Below are 15,215 nucleotides of genomic sequence, written 5' to 3' on the forward strand. Positions count from 1 at the left end.
TACTAAAGATTGTCCCGATTCTACTATAAGATTGTTAATCTAAAAAATGGTAAAAATAATTTAATTTGTTATTCGTATAAGAACTTATTAAAAAGACAATAAACGTATAATCCTGACAGAAACTTTTAGATTTATTTCGAAATGAAAATAATTTAAAAACAAATTTATAATTATAGTACTTTTTTATTTATAAAATAAAAATAATAAAAATGCTTTAATAAATTTTTTTAATCTTAAAAAATAATCTGAAAAATAATTATATAAAATTAAATTTCCCACAAAATTTTACATTACGTCTAAATAATTTATAGAAAAATCAATTTATAATTTTAAGAATTATTAATACGACATTTGTAAATTGAAAAAAAATCTAATGCTCCACATAATTTTAAGTGATTAAAAATAATCTAAAAATAAAGAAGTTTATATTAAAGATCAAAATCTCTACAAAAGTTTTCACAATCTACTTTTGAATGATTATAAAATTATAAATTTTACTTGAAAATAATTTTTTTTCTGGAAATAATCAAAAGATAAATCAATATAATTTTTTTTTTTTAAATAATCTAAAAAATCTGAAAAGCAAGAATTTAAATTCCTCGAGATCATTTTCAGCAAACAAAGAAAGGATTCCATTTTTTAAGCGGCAGTGATGATAAATCCAAATCTAATTTAAAATTTAATTATAATTATTTGAAAATTTTCAAAACAAATTCGACTTGAAGATCAAATTTATTATATTCTAATAAAAGAAAAAAACTGTTGAATTAGTAAATTTGATTATTACAATTTTCGAAGTATTGAGTATAAATTAAAATTAATTTTATATAATTGTATATTTCGTACGAATTAAATTCAAAATTAAATTTATAACTTGGGAATTTTCGTAAACGTTGAACTATAGTTTATAAAACTGTTAAAATTAAATTTAAAAAAAAATAAATTCTAATAAATTCAATTAATTAAATTTTAAATAATTACGAAAATTATTTTCGTTGCTCTAATCAATAAAAAATATAAATTAACATTCTTATAACAAAATTAAAAGTAATTTAATTACTTTTAATTTTGAATCATAATTTGAAACAATTTACTTCCAAGTCTAGTGAAGATTAATTAAAAATTTAAAAATGTTTAAATAAAGGAATATAATTTTAAATTTGTAAAAATCTAAAATAAAAAATTTTAGAATTAATAAATTAAAATTTACATTTAAAGTAAAAATTAAATTAAAAGCTTTCTTTATTAGAAAATAGATTTAACACTACTTTTAGAGAAAAAAAAAAATTAAAATATTAAAAATTAAATTAACAATTTCAAACTCGTCATAATTTTGGGACCGAAAAGAGATTTAATACTTTATATTCCAAAATAATTTAAAATTCTAAAAATTAGTAAATTGTATTACTATAAAGAAATTATAACAATGTGATCTCTATTATACATAAGTAATCTCCGATTAGATGTACAACTAAATAAAATTAAAGATTGCAATAAATATAAATCTAAATGTAGACAATTTTTTAAAAACTGGAAACAATTAGTTTTAAATTAATCTTGATTCAAAATTTTTATAACAAATATTTTTAATTATTTTTGGTAAAAAATCAAAACATTTGGATTATAAGAATTGAAATTTAATTTTTATTAAAAAAGTTAATTAGCATGTTTCGTGTTCAAATTTATTTTATTGTAAAGATTTTGAAAAATGTATTTACCAAAAAAAAAATTTGTTTAATCTAAAAATAATTATAATATAGAAATTGAAGTTATTTACGTTTAATTTATTCCAAATTTTTAATTACCCGGAAAATCTTGCTATAGTAATCAAAGTTAGAAAGGAATCACCTTGTCGATAAATTCCAAACTTAAATTAATTTAAAGATTGTTAAAAATATAAATTGAGTAATAAAAAAAATGACTTTCAGATTAAAAAATTATCAAATTTTAATTATTTTAATTATTTTCAATTAATAAATATTTAAAAGCAGCAACATTTAAAATTGAAGTTATGAAAATTAGCGCGTAAGCATAATCAATTCAGTTCAAGTTATAAATAAATCCGTACAAATATTATTAATAACAGGAAAAAAAAACTTCATAAAATGATGTAATTTAAAAATTTATAAACGGAATTCTTATAAATTTAACTTTTAATATGAGAATGCAATCAAATGTAATCCAAATCTTTTTTAATAAAAATAGTTAAAACTATAGAAATCTTTTCACTAAAATTAAAAATAAAAAAAAATCATAAATTAAAAAAAAAAAAGCATAAAATCTAATTTACTTTAAGCTTTAAATTTATTTACAAGTAAGAAAATTACCTTTAAAAGAAAACTTCAATTATTATTAAAAAAAATTAAAAAAACAAATTTAAAAATTTTTAAAGCATCTAAATTAATTTAAAATCTGTATTATTTAGAAAAGTATAATTTATTTTTAAAAAAGTTATTATTAGTCAGATTAAAAAAAAATTAACTTGATAATACTATTATACCGCCATTCAAAAAATCTGAAAAATTATAAAATTTTTTAAATTGCTTAACAGAAAGAATAACAAATTTATAAGACAATTATAGAAGTTTAAATTGTTTACTAAATTTTAACACACTTAATCCACTAAACAATAAATTTTAACTTTTTTTATAAAAAAATAAACTTTTTAAAAAAAAATTCAAAGTAAATTTTATTTATATAAACCATAATTAACAATAAATTTATTTTCTTTAAAGTAGAATCTATACAAAAAGAATTACCGATTTACTCTCCTTGAAAAAAAAAAGATCGCCTTGATGAGTTGTATTTTTATACGTTTTTCTTATAGATAATTTATTATTCTAAAAGTGTATAAAGAAATTAGTTATTTCAGGAAACTCTTCAACGCGTTCGATATTAACGTCAGCTCCAAGCATTTTTTTTTTTGGTAAAATAAAAAGTTTTTAATAATTTGTTTTATAATTTTTAAAAGTTATTAAGATCTTCAATATTTTAAAATTAATTAAAAATTATCTAAAAGGAATTGGTTCAGCCAATTTATTTTACTTATAAAATTTAGAATAGTTATTGTATTACTCTTATTTTTCAACATAATTATAAAGAATTATTAAAAATTAAACAGTCAAAGCAACTTTTATGCTAACAATAATTAAGAGTTTTTAATACTTATGTAAAATTTTTATTGGTTAATAATTTGAATTTAAATTTACTGTTTTAAAAATTATAAAAAGCAGCAAAGAATTATTTTTGAAAATTTTAATTTTGAATTAATATAACTTTGGGATTCCGTTTCCAAGCCTTCATCGTAAGTAAAAATTTCTTTTTATTATACTGATGAGCGCCAACGATGCAGTAGTTTCGAGATTCTTTACTTTGCTCATTAAAAGTTTCTAACTGCACCGCGAGAGTTGCTACCAAGGAAGCCTTTTATTAATAAAGTTTAGCTAAAAAATTAAGGCTGAGCTTTAAAAAAAATCAAAAAATAAACAAAAGTACAAGTTTTTAAAGTAAATTAAAATTCAATTTGAAGCGAAAAGGTTATAAGTAAAACCTGTCCATCAACCCCTTTTATGGATCCCACTATTTTCTGCTGAACTGTTTTTTTCTCATCATACACAGCGATGTAGAGAGTTGAATCGTTATTTTTAAGTTTGCTGGTAAAAAAAAATTGTTAAGGATAAAAATTTTTTATGAGGAATTATAATTTAGTAAAACTTATATCATAAATATTGAAGCTTACAGTAGGTTTTTATAAGGTAAAAAGTTAAGTTCTTTCGGAGAAATCTCAATTACTTGATCGCCTAGTCTAAAAGCTAAAGAAATCGCTCGTTTTTTACTTAGAAGAGGGCTCATTTCCCCGTTTTTTTTTTTCAAATGAAAAGATTCCACTAGAAAATTTAAAATAAATGATAAGCAGCACCCTACGACAGATCTATAGAAAAAAACAAAAGAGAACAAAATCTGGCTACCTTCAAATTCCAAGCTCTCGCAGTTTAAGTGTAGAGTTTCCTTTAGTGGAGCATAGCAATACCCTACGCTTTTCTGTTTTTTGCCAATATTTCTTTGAGCAAATTTGGCAAGAGCCAGAGTATTGATCTCCTTTACACGTAAAGTGGCCTTAATAGTTAAGTCCTGCAAACGGCAGAAAGCTTTTTCAAACTTTGACTCATTAAATTTATCTTCTTTTCTAGAGACATCAGTAATCTTTTCAGCCTGAAATACACTTAAATCTCGCTTAAATACTTTTTTCGTATTGTGGCCATTTTTGTTGTGAGAGGTAATAAAAGAAAACTTAGCGTCGGCAAAAACATTCTTATTTTCACAAACTTTTGTACTCATCTCGCGGAAATAAGGTCTATACTAAAGCTACTAGTAGTGAAAGAGTTTTAACTACGCATCAGTAACACTGAAAGTAGCTTTTATGTTAGGAAAAGTTTAAGGAAATAATAAAGGAAGAAGCTTGAGAAAAGTCTTAATTTAGAGTAATTACAATTATTTCTTCAATTGATGGTTTTTTTTTAAACCAATAAAAACGTAATAACATTTTTTTCTAAAAACTCAACTTAAAACCTTTAAATACTAAAGTTGATGTTGTATCATTTAACTTAATTCTTTTCAATTAATTTTTTATGTGATTATTGTTAAAAAAAATTTTTGGTTACAGCAATTAAAATCGTAGTTTTAATGCGTTAGCAATACCAACACGTTTAAAAATTTATATTCTTTTTATTAGCAATATTATTGGACAACTGCTGTTGGCTACTCAAAGAATTTATCTAATCGTTTAGTTAAAAAAAAGTTCTGCACATCTGCACACTAAAATAAATACACACTAAGGTCACAATAACGCTAGTGGTCTAAAAATTATTAATTTACTATAAGTTGTTAATATTATGATCTTTAAGACATTATCCTTCCTTCCAAAGTAACTATTTCTTAAGCATGAGAAAAGTAAATAGTGATACACTTAGACTACTCTAAAGGTCTGCCATTATTAATTAAGTATTAAGGTTATAAATTAAATGAGCACTTACAGTTGAAAACATTTAGTTAAAAACTGTGAACTGTGGATCTTATAATCTAAAGTAACTGCTATTTTTATTTAAGCACCAAAAAATAAATAGAACATCCCTATAGGTATCATATAAGGGAGTGCTTATCATTAATAGTGACTTAATGCTTGCTTAGTAAAGGGTGAATAAGTTCTTTTTTAAAAAACATTACCTAAATTTTTTTTTTCAGATACAAGCAAAATAAATTACCAATGTAAAATTTATATGATAATAGCTATCTTATCACCTAGGCACTTTTTCTCCCTTCCATCTTCTTCGTTAAGCTTTAAGGACAAAGTTTTTGGAGGTACTATAGCACTTGACAATAAGAAAAATCTAAATTAAGGAGTCTATTAGTGCAGATAGACAACTCAGTAGTTAAAAAAAATAAGATTTTTAATTAAAAGGATGCTGGGAATAACTTAATAATAAAACTAAAAGAGGAGGTAGTCTGAAAGTGCCGAGAACAGAACAAAACGGAGACACATTGGAAACATATTAGAAAATAATAAGAATTGTTTTATTTACAGAAAAATGCGACCTAAAAACCCTTCTGTTCACTGGTATGACATTTAAAAAAAAATTGTAAAATTTGTATGAAGTTTAAATCTTTTAATATTTTCCGAAATATTTGGGAGCTACACAGACCTTTACGATCAACTCTCAAGTGTAGCTATTTTTACAATATCCCCATTTTAGTCACCTAGAGTTCGCGACACTAATATAGTACTACCTACTGATCATCGCGAGAGCCGCTAAATGCTACAAAATTTGCACTTAATAATTTATAAAGATAAAAAGTTTTATACCTAACGAAAGAAGGCGAATATATAAAGATTAATGTTCGTGGTATTTGGGGGGCATTTAAAAAAAATTAATTGAATTAAGAATGTATATTTAGATATTAAGTAAGCTAAAAAGTTGTAGCCTCCCTCAACACCGTTGATGACCTAAAAAAAGTTTTTCTCTGAAGAACAAGTTATAAGCTCTATATAATGTAAAGCAAATTAAAATGTTTTATTATTCCTAATTTTTTTAGTTTACTTAGTTTTATGTAATAATTTTATCCATGCATACTTCATTTTATATGTATTAACTTACTTTTACTTTTAAAAAAGAAATAATCCAGATTAGGGTTAGAGCTAGAGTTAGGTTAGAACTTAACCATCTTGGTTAACATTTTAGTTCCGCTGATGATGTTAAAGGAAGAGAGGTATCGGTATAGGGCTTCTACAAAGTAAAAGAAGAGGCAGGGTTAGTAGATATACGCTATTTAGGTCGTACCAAGTATTACCAACTTTATGCACTTAGGAAGCTTTTTATATGGTCGACTGCTCACTTGATCTTTTGGAGGAAAGGATAATAGCTTTGGAAGAATGGTTTGGTACGATTACTTTAAGTTACTCAAAAGATGAAATTGACTCTGAACTAGAAAGCGGTGGTGAAAATAAGGCTAAGGATATAATTCTTACCTCGAAACCTAATGAAGAAAAGACAATAAGTGAACTTCTTTACTTAGTATTTGAACAATTAGAAAAAATTTCCGTGGAACTAGACTTAAAAACGTCATGGCCATGTGAGTTTTTATAATTTACTCCAGCGTAAAGTAAAAATTATTTTTAATTCCTTTCTTTAGCTAACCAGAACGAATTTAACGACGACGAAAAGTTATATATACTAAATTCCTGCCAAGATATTATAAAAAATTCCAATCTAGAATTTCAAAATCTTCTCTCTTTACAAAAATACCTGAATTCAAAAGCAGTCAATGGTGCTTTCTCTCTAATTTATAGATTTTACCATTTACTATATATTTTAATTTAGTTGCGCCGGTTTGTATCTAGTCTCTTTATATATTTAAACCTCAACGTTAACATATCATATAAGGCCTTATTGATGATTCTAAGAAGTTTTCCCGCTTGTATACTGAATGGCAATTGTTTGAGTCAGCATTATGGAAGTTTACTGAGCAATTTAACGGATTTTTATCTCAATATTATACTGCAGTAATAATTAACAAAATTGTTACCGTTGTTTTTCAGATATATAACTTTTTTCTCTCTACCCCTATCCCCTTAGATGACGAACGTTTCGAAAATGTTCTTGAAACTAAATAAATCCTTACTTGAAACAGAGAAAAATATGAAAACAAGTAAATAAGTTTTTAGAAAATAAGTATTTTAATAAATTTTTGGAATTATCTTTTTTCCAAGCCTCTTGAAATTTTTAAATTTACTTCTATGCTTATAATTTACCTCTGCGTCTTTCTTTTGTTTAAGAGTATTTAGTACTATACAATGTGAAGTTTTAAAAGATACTACACCAACCTCATTTACACATTAAATTTTTATTCGCCAAATTTTTCAAAAAAAGATTTTTTCTACTGGAAACTTCTCTCAAGCAAACCCTTATAATACAAATCTGCTTTCCAGTAGGGACTTCTATAATTTTTCTAAACACTTATAGTTTCTCAATTTAAGTGTTTATGCTAAAGATCTCTTAACTTAGGAAAACCTTGTAGATGTAAAAAGTTATTATTAGCGCGTCGAGGTCTGTAGAAATAATTTTGTTTTTCCGAACTTCTTGAAATATTTTTCTCTTCGGTAAAGTCCTACTAGTCATTCTGCTACACCTTTTGGCGTTTTGTAATTCGAATATTTACCCTTAAACGATAGAATTGTGACCTAAAAATAGTTTTAATAGTATTAAGAAAAGAAGAAAACTCAGTACAGAGAAACTTATACGGCCGTTATGTACACTAGAGTAGCAGAAAATATTATCTTAAGACAGTCAAATATGATTGAGGTTAAATATCAGTAAAACTCCTTAAAAATAACCAAAATAATACTTTTTAAGAGTGACAAGGTCCTTACAGTAAAAATATATTTTCCTTAGATACGTTATTAAAGAGTATAAATAGGGCCTATATAAAACCTTTGGTGGTATAAGTTTTAATAGGAAGTAAATAAAAAAAGCTTTGAATACGTCTGACATTTATAAATCCTTCAATGCTTTAATAAAAAGCATTTTTAAAGTGTTAAATTGTCTATTGACTAAATCAATAATTAAAATACAAACTGACTTAACTATATCAATATTAGTATTAGTTATTATCTAAAACAAATGTTTGTAACAAATATAAAACACCCAAAAAATCGAGAAGCTATAAGTCCTTGAGTGAAGACCAAAAATTTAACTTGAATGAATCATAAGGATTTTAAGAAAGAGCTTTAAAAACGCTTAGTGCTATGGAGCCGGTATCACCTTAGTCATCTAGAAAATAGTGTACTTGACCAAAAAGGAGCTACTTGTGCCGGTTGTGCTCTCCTAAATTCCTGTAAAAGAGGATGGCTAACCACTTTTACGACTTAGTAACGTGAGCTCCACCTCCTGGCTGTGAGGAGCAATTAAGTAATAAAGAACGGTTTCAAGTAATAATAAAAGGCCTTAAAAAAAGAAATTTTAAATTGTAATAGTTTTATTTTCTTAGTATTGTAGCATATCCGAAAAAACCTTAAAAGTGTAAGTAGATAGGGTCGGCTGGCCTTGAACTGGCTTACCCTAGAAGGGTGTATTAGCAATTTTATTTGTAAAACATTGCTAAGGGAAGTAAGTTTTAGTTTTTTTCTATTTTTAGGTAACTAATGATACTCAGGTTTAAATTCAAAGCACCTAATAAATTTTTTTGATATTTATAAAATACCATCGTAAGTTGTATCATATGCCTTAAGTATGGGGGAGCATGCATCAATCATAACTTCAACAAAGATGGTGTAAAAGTTGTTTTCCTGCCGATTGACAACTGTCTTATCTTAAGGTGGGCCTTGGCTTCGGCTGATGGGCTTTCACACTGCTTTAAGTAGCTTGTAAGCAAAGTTTGAAAAAGAATTGGCCTTGGTGTTAGTAGTACCCAATCATTAATGTATTGAAGGTTTTACTACAGTTAATCTTTTGCTTTGGTGCTTGAAGTACGTAATTAATTAACAACGATAAAATAAAGGGTAACTATTATACTACTTAATGTAGCAAAATATTTCAAGGTTATAGTTGAAATCTGTATACTGTTTCTAAAGCAATGGGACTTAGTGAGAAAAGGGTGGAAAGAAAGGAGAGGCATTTTAATTTTCCTGTTATGTCTTTAAGAAACGAGAACTGTGTTTGTACTTGCGCTCATTAAAAGTAACTGCTAAGTTAATATTACTTCTAATTTAAAACGAAAAAACTTTTATTGATACAATACGAGTAATATAAATCATTAAAGTTAAAAAAATATTTAATTTTTTTAATTTACCTCTAAAAACCAAATGTTGAAGCAACCTAGGAATTTGAAATATATGCGTAATAAGAGCTAGTTTTCCCACTAGCGCTAATGCTAAATATTTTTTATCGTTCTGTCCGTATTTATTTAAAGGTTCTGTAATTCAAATAAAATCTGTTGAACTTATAAGTTCGGGTATCTTTTGTCAATCTTTATTATTTTTTCTGCGTTTGAACCTTTGCTCATTTTGTAAACTGCTATATAAAGTTAAGCTCTTCTAGATAGGAAACCTATCCTCCGATCTTTGTAACTTATTAATGGTCTCATTACTACCTTCGCCATAGTAAAAAATCTGCTGTTAAGCCTATATATAATTAAAAACTTTTATTTTACTTTTTTTTTTAATTTTTTATATTGTACAGAAAACTCTTTTAGTTTTACTAGGGTAATATTTTATTTCGCAATGTTTAGACCAAATGCTATCTCACAAGGGGTTCTGGTCGCTTTGTAGAACTCTTAGTTTGTACTGTTGTGTTTAAAAAGGTATATTTCGTAGTTTCCCGTACTATAATTAAGGACCTCTTCTTCTAAGGTAAGAAAAAATTTTTTGACAGGTGATCAGAGGTTTTCAAAACTGTCGTACATAATTTAATTCTCAAAGCTTTTTTTTATAAACTTGCACTTTTATATAAAAAACTACATGAAAATATTTATCTCTGCTTATTAACCCAGAACTTAATAAAATATTGTAACTTCAAATTTCTACCTCATCTAACAAAACATGGGGGTTTGTAAATAATATAATAATCCTTGATCTTAGATTACGAAAGGGTAGTTTCCAATAACGTACAAACAATTTTCGAAAGCTTTTACAACTTCTTTTACACCCAGTACTATAGAAGTAATTGAAGGATACTTGAAATGTTTTTCATATTTTTGTTACCCGTTTTTATAAAAGCTTCTTTACAACATCCCCGATTTAATTTGAGTTACAGCTATGTTCAAACCACCCCTCGTATTGTTACTGGCAAGAATTTTTTCTAAAAACTGATTTTAAATATATATAACTTAAATAAGGTTTATAGCTAAATTATAGTATCAATTTACTTTAGAAACGGACTTGACAATAAATGAGTACATTCTTTTATTTAACGATAACATTGACGATAACCTTCGCCATAAGGTCAAAACACTAAAGGATTATCTTATTAAAACAGACCTTCCCTCAGCTTTGGACTACGAGAAAATTGTATGTATAACTTTCAGTAACACCTCCATTCTATTCTACTTATTAATATACCAGGAATCAAGCAAACTTTTTGTTTTTCAATCATTGAAAAGAAATTATTCGTTATCTGTTTTAATTGTAAGAACAAGAGGGGACATTTATGACAGACTTCGAAATAGAAGAGACGTATTTAAAAGAATTGAAAGAAATAAAATTTTGCGGCTTAGAAAAGGTGTTTTCATCTTATTAAAATTGTAATACCCCTTAAAACAAAATTTTTTTAACAGTTGAAAGTTGCTTACAGCAACAGACACCTTTCTATAACCTGCCCAAACTCTCCTATGAAGATATTGGTTTTGTATACCCTGAAAGCCAAGGAGAGGGCGTCAAAGTGTACATTATTGATACAGGGATTTATGTAGATCATCCAGACTTTGAAGGAAGAGCATCATTTGGAGTTGACCTCACTGGAGAAGGCTACGAAGATTTTGAAGGGCATGGAACCCACGTAGCAGGTAAAAAGTCCATGACCAGTCGACTTCACTAATATTAAAAACTAGCTAAGCTTACAGTTTTAAAAAAATTGACAAGGTCAAAAGTCTTAAATGAAATAAGCAATAACGAGTTTTTTTAATTTTGTAACTTCAGGAATCGTAAGCTCTAAAACATACGGCGTTGCTAAAAAAGCAGAAACAAGAGCTGTCAAAATTTTAAAGGCCGATGGCTCTGGGACAACATCAGCACTCATTGAGGCATTTCATTGGGTAATACAAGAAGTTTTGCGTGAGAAAACCGAAACAGGTTTATAGTTTTTTTTCACAAACAAGAATGTTTAAGTTAAGTCTTCATAATAAAAGGAAAAAAGCCCAAGGTTATTATAAACATGAGCCTAGGAATGAGTATTTCCGATGTTGTTAATGATATAGTTGGCGCTGTTGTGAGTCATGGAATACCCGTAGTAGTTGCTGCAGGTAGCCGAGTAATTAATTTTCCTACTGCAGGGTTTATTAAATGATATTTCAGGTAACGAGGATACCAACGCCTGTTTAACAAGCCCCGCTTCAGTACCTGAGGCAATTACAGTTGGGGCAATGGATACGTACGACAGACGAGCATCCTTCAGCAACTTTGGGAGCTGCGTGAACATATTTGCACCAGGGACTACAATACTATCCTTATCTAAAGATGGAGGTGAGCAAGTGATTCCAACGCTGATCTGAAGAGCACTAAGCTTATAAATACAAGGGACTGCTGTCTTATCCGGTACTTCGCAGGCAGCGCCGCATATAACAGGTAAGGTTATTTACACATCTAACGAACTAAACTTAAATCCCGTCCGACTGTGCAGGAATTTTAGCTCTACAGCTAAGCGAACTGACCTCTAGTCTGGCTAACGAACATCAACTACCAGAACTGCTTCTACAAACTTTACTTAAGAATGCAAAAGAAGGCTTAATTGATAATGTCAAAGGATCTCCCAACAGGCTCGGTAACTAGTAGGGTCAGTCTATGCTTATTTACTTATTATTTTAACTCTATTAAAAGGGCAGGCGCCTCCTTGCGGACTACAAGTGTACACACGAAATAAAAATATTTAATAAAATTGAGTTATAGCATGCATTAAAGCAGTTTGCGGTGTCTCTAACGGGAGTCATACGACGACTTCTCTCCTCACCACCTCCACCAAAGTGTCCAGAGCATCAAATGGTATGTAGATCTTGCGCCTATCCCTGCGTAGGCGGACCTCCACCGCCTCCTGCCCGCTTCTGAGCATTTCTCGTCCAAGTGCTACTATAACTGGAAAGCCCAAACCACGGAGGTCTGCTATCTTTTGGGAGGGGTTCATGTAGTGCCTGCCAGTAAGAGAAGCCGCTGTAGGGAGGCTAACAGGCCTTCGCTGTAGTTTTAGCAAACCTGTCATCGACAATAACTTCGTCCACCAGATCGGGCAGGGCCGCTAGAAGTCTGTTGCATACGGAAATACACAAGTTTTCGAAAATGGCAATGTCGTCCTGCTTAAGGTGGTCCTATAAAAAATAGGGGAGAACAGATATATAAACATGAACACTTTTTTCTGTCCGTAATGCGTAATAGCGACTTTGTAAGGCACAATGCTCAGCGGAAACCTGTACCCTTCCGAATCGCTATAGATGTCGGCCTGTACTAAACAAGACGATCGATTGAGGGAGAAGAGAGGAGCGCTACTTAAAGGAAATAGATCACCAGCACTGCTAGCAGGCGAGAGATGCCGAGGCCATAGCAGCTCATGATAGGAGGCTGCCGTACGCCCGATTCATCCACAAAGTGACAAGAGAAGGAATCAACGTAGGAAGAGGAAAGAAGAAACAAGTGGCCCACTTCCACGCCGTTCCACATACGCATTTTGCTAAGAAGTTTTTAATTTAATTTTTTAAAATAATTGTGATTTTTTATGTATACGATCAAAAAAATTTATAAAGATTTAGTTAATAATGCTAAATAACTAATTATAATTTCACTATTATATTTTAAGTATAATTAAGTTTTAGTGAATGTATATAAATAAAAAATCTTATACCTTTTGCAAACTACGCAAACATCTTCTTTTCTAATTCATAGAAAATTTATAGGTACGTGAGGAAATAATTTATTAAAAAGAAATATAAAAAACAAATACCCAAAGAAGGTTGTAGAAGAACACCTTTCGCAGGTAACCAGCTTCTGGCGGCCAGCCTTATAAGAGTATTAAAAGATAATAAACTATATAACGAAGTTAAACAAAGTAATTATAGACATGAAATTCGGTCACTAATTCGTGAGAAGTAGTCTCTCCCATAAGATCTCATTTAAATTTTATTAAAGATATATATTTATTAAAAATTATAACGAGCTAATTTATATAAGGGATCCACCTGGTTTAGCAGGAACAAATTCTGAAACAAGACCGAGGTTTTTCATAATATAGAGATATGTCTGCTTTATTATATTATAAGTCGCCAGCGCTGACTCCGAACTTTTTTTAATGATCAGGGAATTATCTTAACTAACTAATAAATAATATATGGTATTATTACTTTCTATCAAAGCAATAAAGATCTTTCATAAGAAACTCGCGGCTACGATAAAGACCATAAGCTGGTCTGGTAATTAGAAATTTTTTAATAATAAAAAGAATAAATAAATAATAAGTAGCTTAAAACAGATTAGATAAAATACCTCAGCTCATCTCTGAATTTTTTTTCAATTTGGTATAATTTAACGGGTAACTGCCTTATAAATATTTAAGATTAAACAACATACTTCCACTTTTTAAGTAGCTTATTAGATTTTTGGTATACTTATAAGAGCACAACTGAGTTGAAACGTAAGCGGTAACTAATTCCTCGTGAGTAGGTGCTAAACAAAAGCTTTTATCGTTACGATCTCTAAGTTGGAATAACTCAGGGCCATACTTTTCCCAACGCCCTTACAATTTAGACTTTTAGAGAATATAGATAAAAAAATAAGCTGAGAAGCACTTAAAATTAACCGGTAGCTTGCCACATAGAGGCAGGCTGTAATAAAGGTAAAACACATTGTACTGCATTAACAGGTTCACAATCTAAATACTTTTCAATAATCTTACAAATCTAATAAATCAGGTCAATAAAATATTTCAATAACTATCAAATTTTTTGTAAAATAACTTTTTTCTGAACACGGAGCAACAAGGAAGATAGGACGTAAACTCCTGAAGAAACTTGAAAAATAAGGTCTGTAGCAGCCAAAGTGTTAAAGTTATCATTGAGAGGTTTACTCTTACAAAAGCCCCGAAAAGGTTTGTGAAAATGTCCGGAAAATTTACAAACAGTCTTCATCTCATCATAAGGCTAAAAAAGTGTAAAGCGAACTTTTTCATTAGTTTTTCAACAAAATGTCACGTGTTATGGTTCCTTTACTTTCTTATTCCTTACGTCGCAACCTTCTTTTGACCCCATGTAGATTTAACATCACGTAAATACTACTAAAACTTTATAATTTAACTCGATATAAATTTAAGTTAAAATCATAATAGAGCTATTTTTTAAATATTACACTTAAATTTAATTAATGTAAATAATGTAACTTTATTACTTTAAACATTGTAGTAACTATGCCTTTTACAACCAGAAGGGGTAACTAAAAATTTTCAATATATACCTACAATTTAAAACATGAAGGACTGAAAGATCTAAGGTCATTAGAAGTACACCCTCTTAAGCCCTTCAAATTTTAGTAAAACATGTCCTTAATTTTACTCAGATTTTAAGCGCCGTCTACTTTTTTTATAGTAATTTTTTTTATTTTTGGTTTTGTCTCCAGTAGTAGTATGTAGCGGCAAAAAGATAGTCATCAGATTAGTCAGTTATCTCTCGTAAGACAAGTAAAATAAGCTTTTATACTATTCTACTTTAATAATAATTGTCGACTAGCTAATAATCTTACCAAGCTTTCAATTCGGTTTTATTATAAAATATTTTACTAACAGCAAATGCAAAGTTCGTGGGACACATTATCATAATGTTTATTGACAGGATAACAAACAACAGAAATATTTAAGATGTAGAGAAGTTTGGCATCAAGAGCTTATTAAAAAAATGGCGCTCTCTTTTATTTAATATACTTTAGAAGGTCATATCTAGAAAACAGATAATTTAATAGCTTTCAACTTCTAAAATTT

General features: G+C 28.4%; 4 protein-coding genes and 1 long non-coding RNA gene across 8 annotated transcripts; 3 read left to right on the forward strand and 2 right to left on the reverse strand.

Annotated features, from left to right (window-relative positions):
- Positions 1-538: 538 nt before the first annotated feature.
- LOC135120489 (uncharacterized) lies at positions 539-4,399 on the reverse strand. The gene is made up of 6 exons (XM_064044796.1): positions 3,969-4,399; positions 3,740-3,887; positions 3,551-3,653; positions 3,277-3,423; positions 2,760-2,840; positions 539-667 (listed from the first exon to the last, which is right to left on the reverse strand). The coding sequence occupies exons 1-6, from the start codon at positions 4,336-4,338 to the stop codon at positions 539-541; spliced, it is 978 nt and encodes a 325-aa protein (XP_063900866.1). The 5' UTR covers positions 4,339-4,399.
- Positions 4,400-6,240: 1,841 nt separating this feature from the next.
- On the forward strand, positions 6,241-7,027 carry LOC135120488 (uncharacterized). The gene is made up of 3 exons (XR_010278638.1): positions 6,241-6,627; positions 6,688-6,822; positions 6,939-7,027. It is a non-coding gene; the product is annotated as an uncharacterized LOC135120488 (long non-coding RNA).
- A 3,063-nt stretch (positions 7,028-10,090) lies between these two features.
- On the forward strand, positions 10,091-11,346 carry LOC135120504 (uncharacterized). Its single transcript, XM_064044812.1, has 3 exons — positions 10,091-10,096; positions 10,842-11,052; positions 11,186-11,346. The coding sequence occupies exons 1-3, from the start codon at positions 10,091-10,093 to the stop codon at positions 11,344-11,346; spliced, it is 378 nt and encodes a 125-aa protein (XP_063900882.1).
- Positions 11,347-11,401: 55 nt separating this feature from the next.
- On the forward strand, positions 11,402-12,135 carry LOC135120505 (aqualysin-1-like). Its single transcript, XM_064044813.1, has 5 exons — positions 11,402-11,508; positions 11,561-11,728; positions 11,783-11,830; positions 11,886-12,026; positions 12,083-12,135. Exons 1-5 carry the CDS (start codon positions 11,421-11,423, stop codon positions 12,133-12,135), a joined length of 498 nt encoding a protein of 165 aa, XP_063900883.1. The 5' UTR covers positions 11,402-11,420.
- A 1-nt stretch (position 12,136) lies between these two features.
- On the reverse strand, positions 12,137-14,362 carry LOC135120514 (proline--tRNA ligase-like). 4 transcript variants are annotated; one of them, XM_064044823.1, is made up of 13 exons: positions 14,203-14,362; positions 14,035-14,145; positions 13,855-13,981; positions 13,733-13,786; positions 13,591-13,656; positions 13,429-13,529; positions 13,311-13,357; positions 13,194-13,249; positions 13,095-13,124; positions 12,761-12,923; positions 12,606-12,695; positions 12,452-12,549; positions 12,137-12,390 (listed from the first exon to the last, which is right to left on the reverse strand). In XM_064044823.1, the coding sequence occupies exons 2-13, from the start codon at positions 14,090-14,092 to the stop codon at positions 12,189-12,191; spliced, it is 1,092 nt and encodes a 363-aa protein (XP_063900893.1). In that variant the 5' UTR covers positions 14,093-14,145; positions 14,203-14,362; the 3' UTR covers positions 12,137-12,188. The 4 variants fall into 4 exon arrangements, with proteins under 4 accessions (XP_063900893.1, XP_063900891.1, XP_063900892.1 ...); XM_064044821.1 differs by having other exon boundaries at positions 12,452-12,552; XM_064044822.1 differs by having other exon boundaries at positions 12,452-12,552; positions 14,035-14,124; positions 14,180-14,362.
- Between the last annotated feature and the right edge of the window lie 853 nt (positions 14,363-15,215).

Source organism: Zophobas morio, unplaced genomic scaffold, assembly GCF_036711695.1.
Source record: "Zophobas morio isolate AGI-343-1 ecotype UQ-CSIRO unplaced genomic scaffold, CSIRO_AGI_Zmor_V1 ptg000386l, whole genome shotgun sequence".
Classification (NCBI taxonomy): domain Eukaryota; kingdom Metazoa; phylum Arthropoda; class Insecta; order Coleoptera; family Tenebrionidae; genus Zophobas; species Zophobas morio.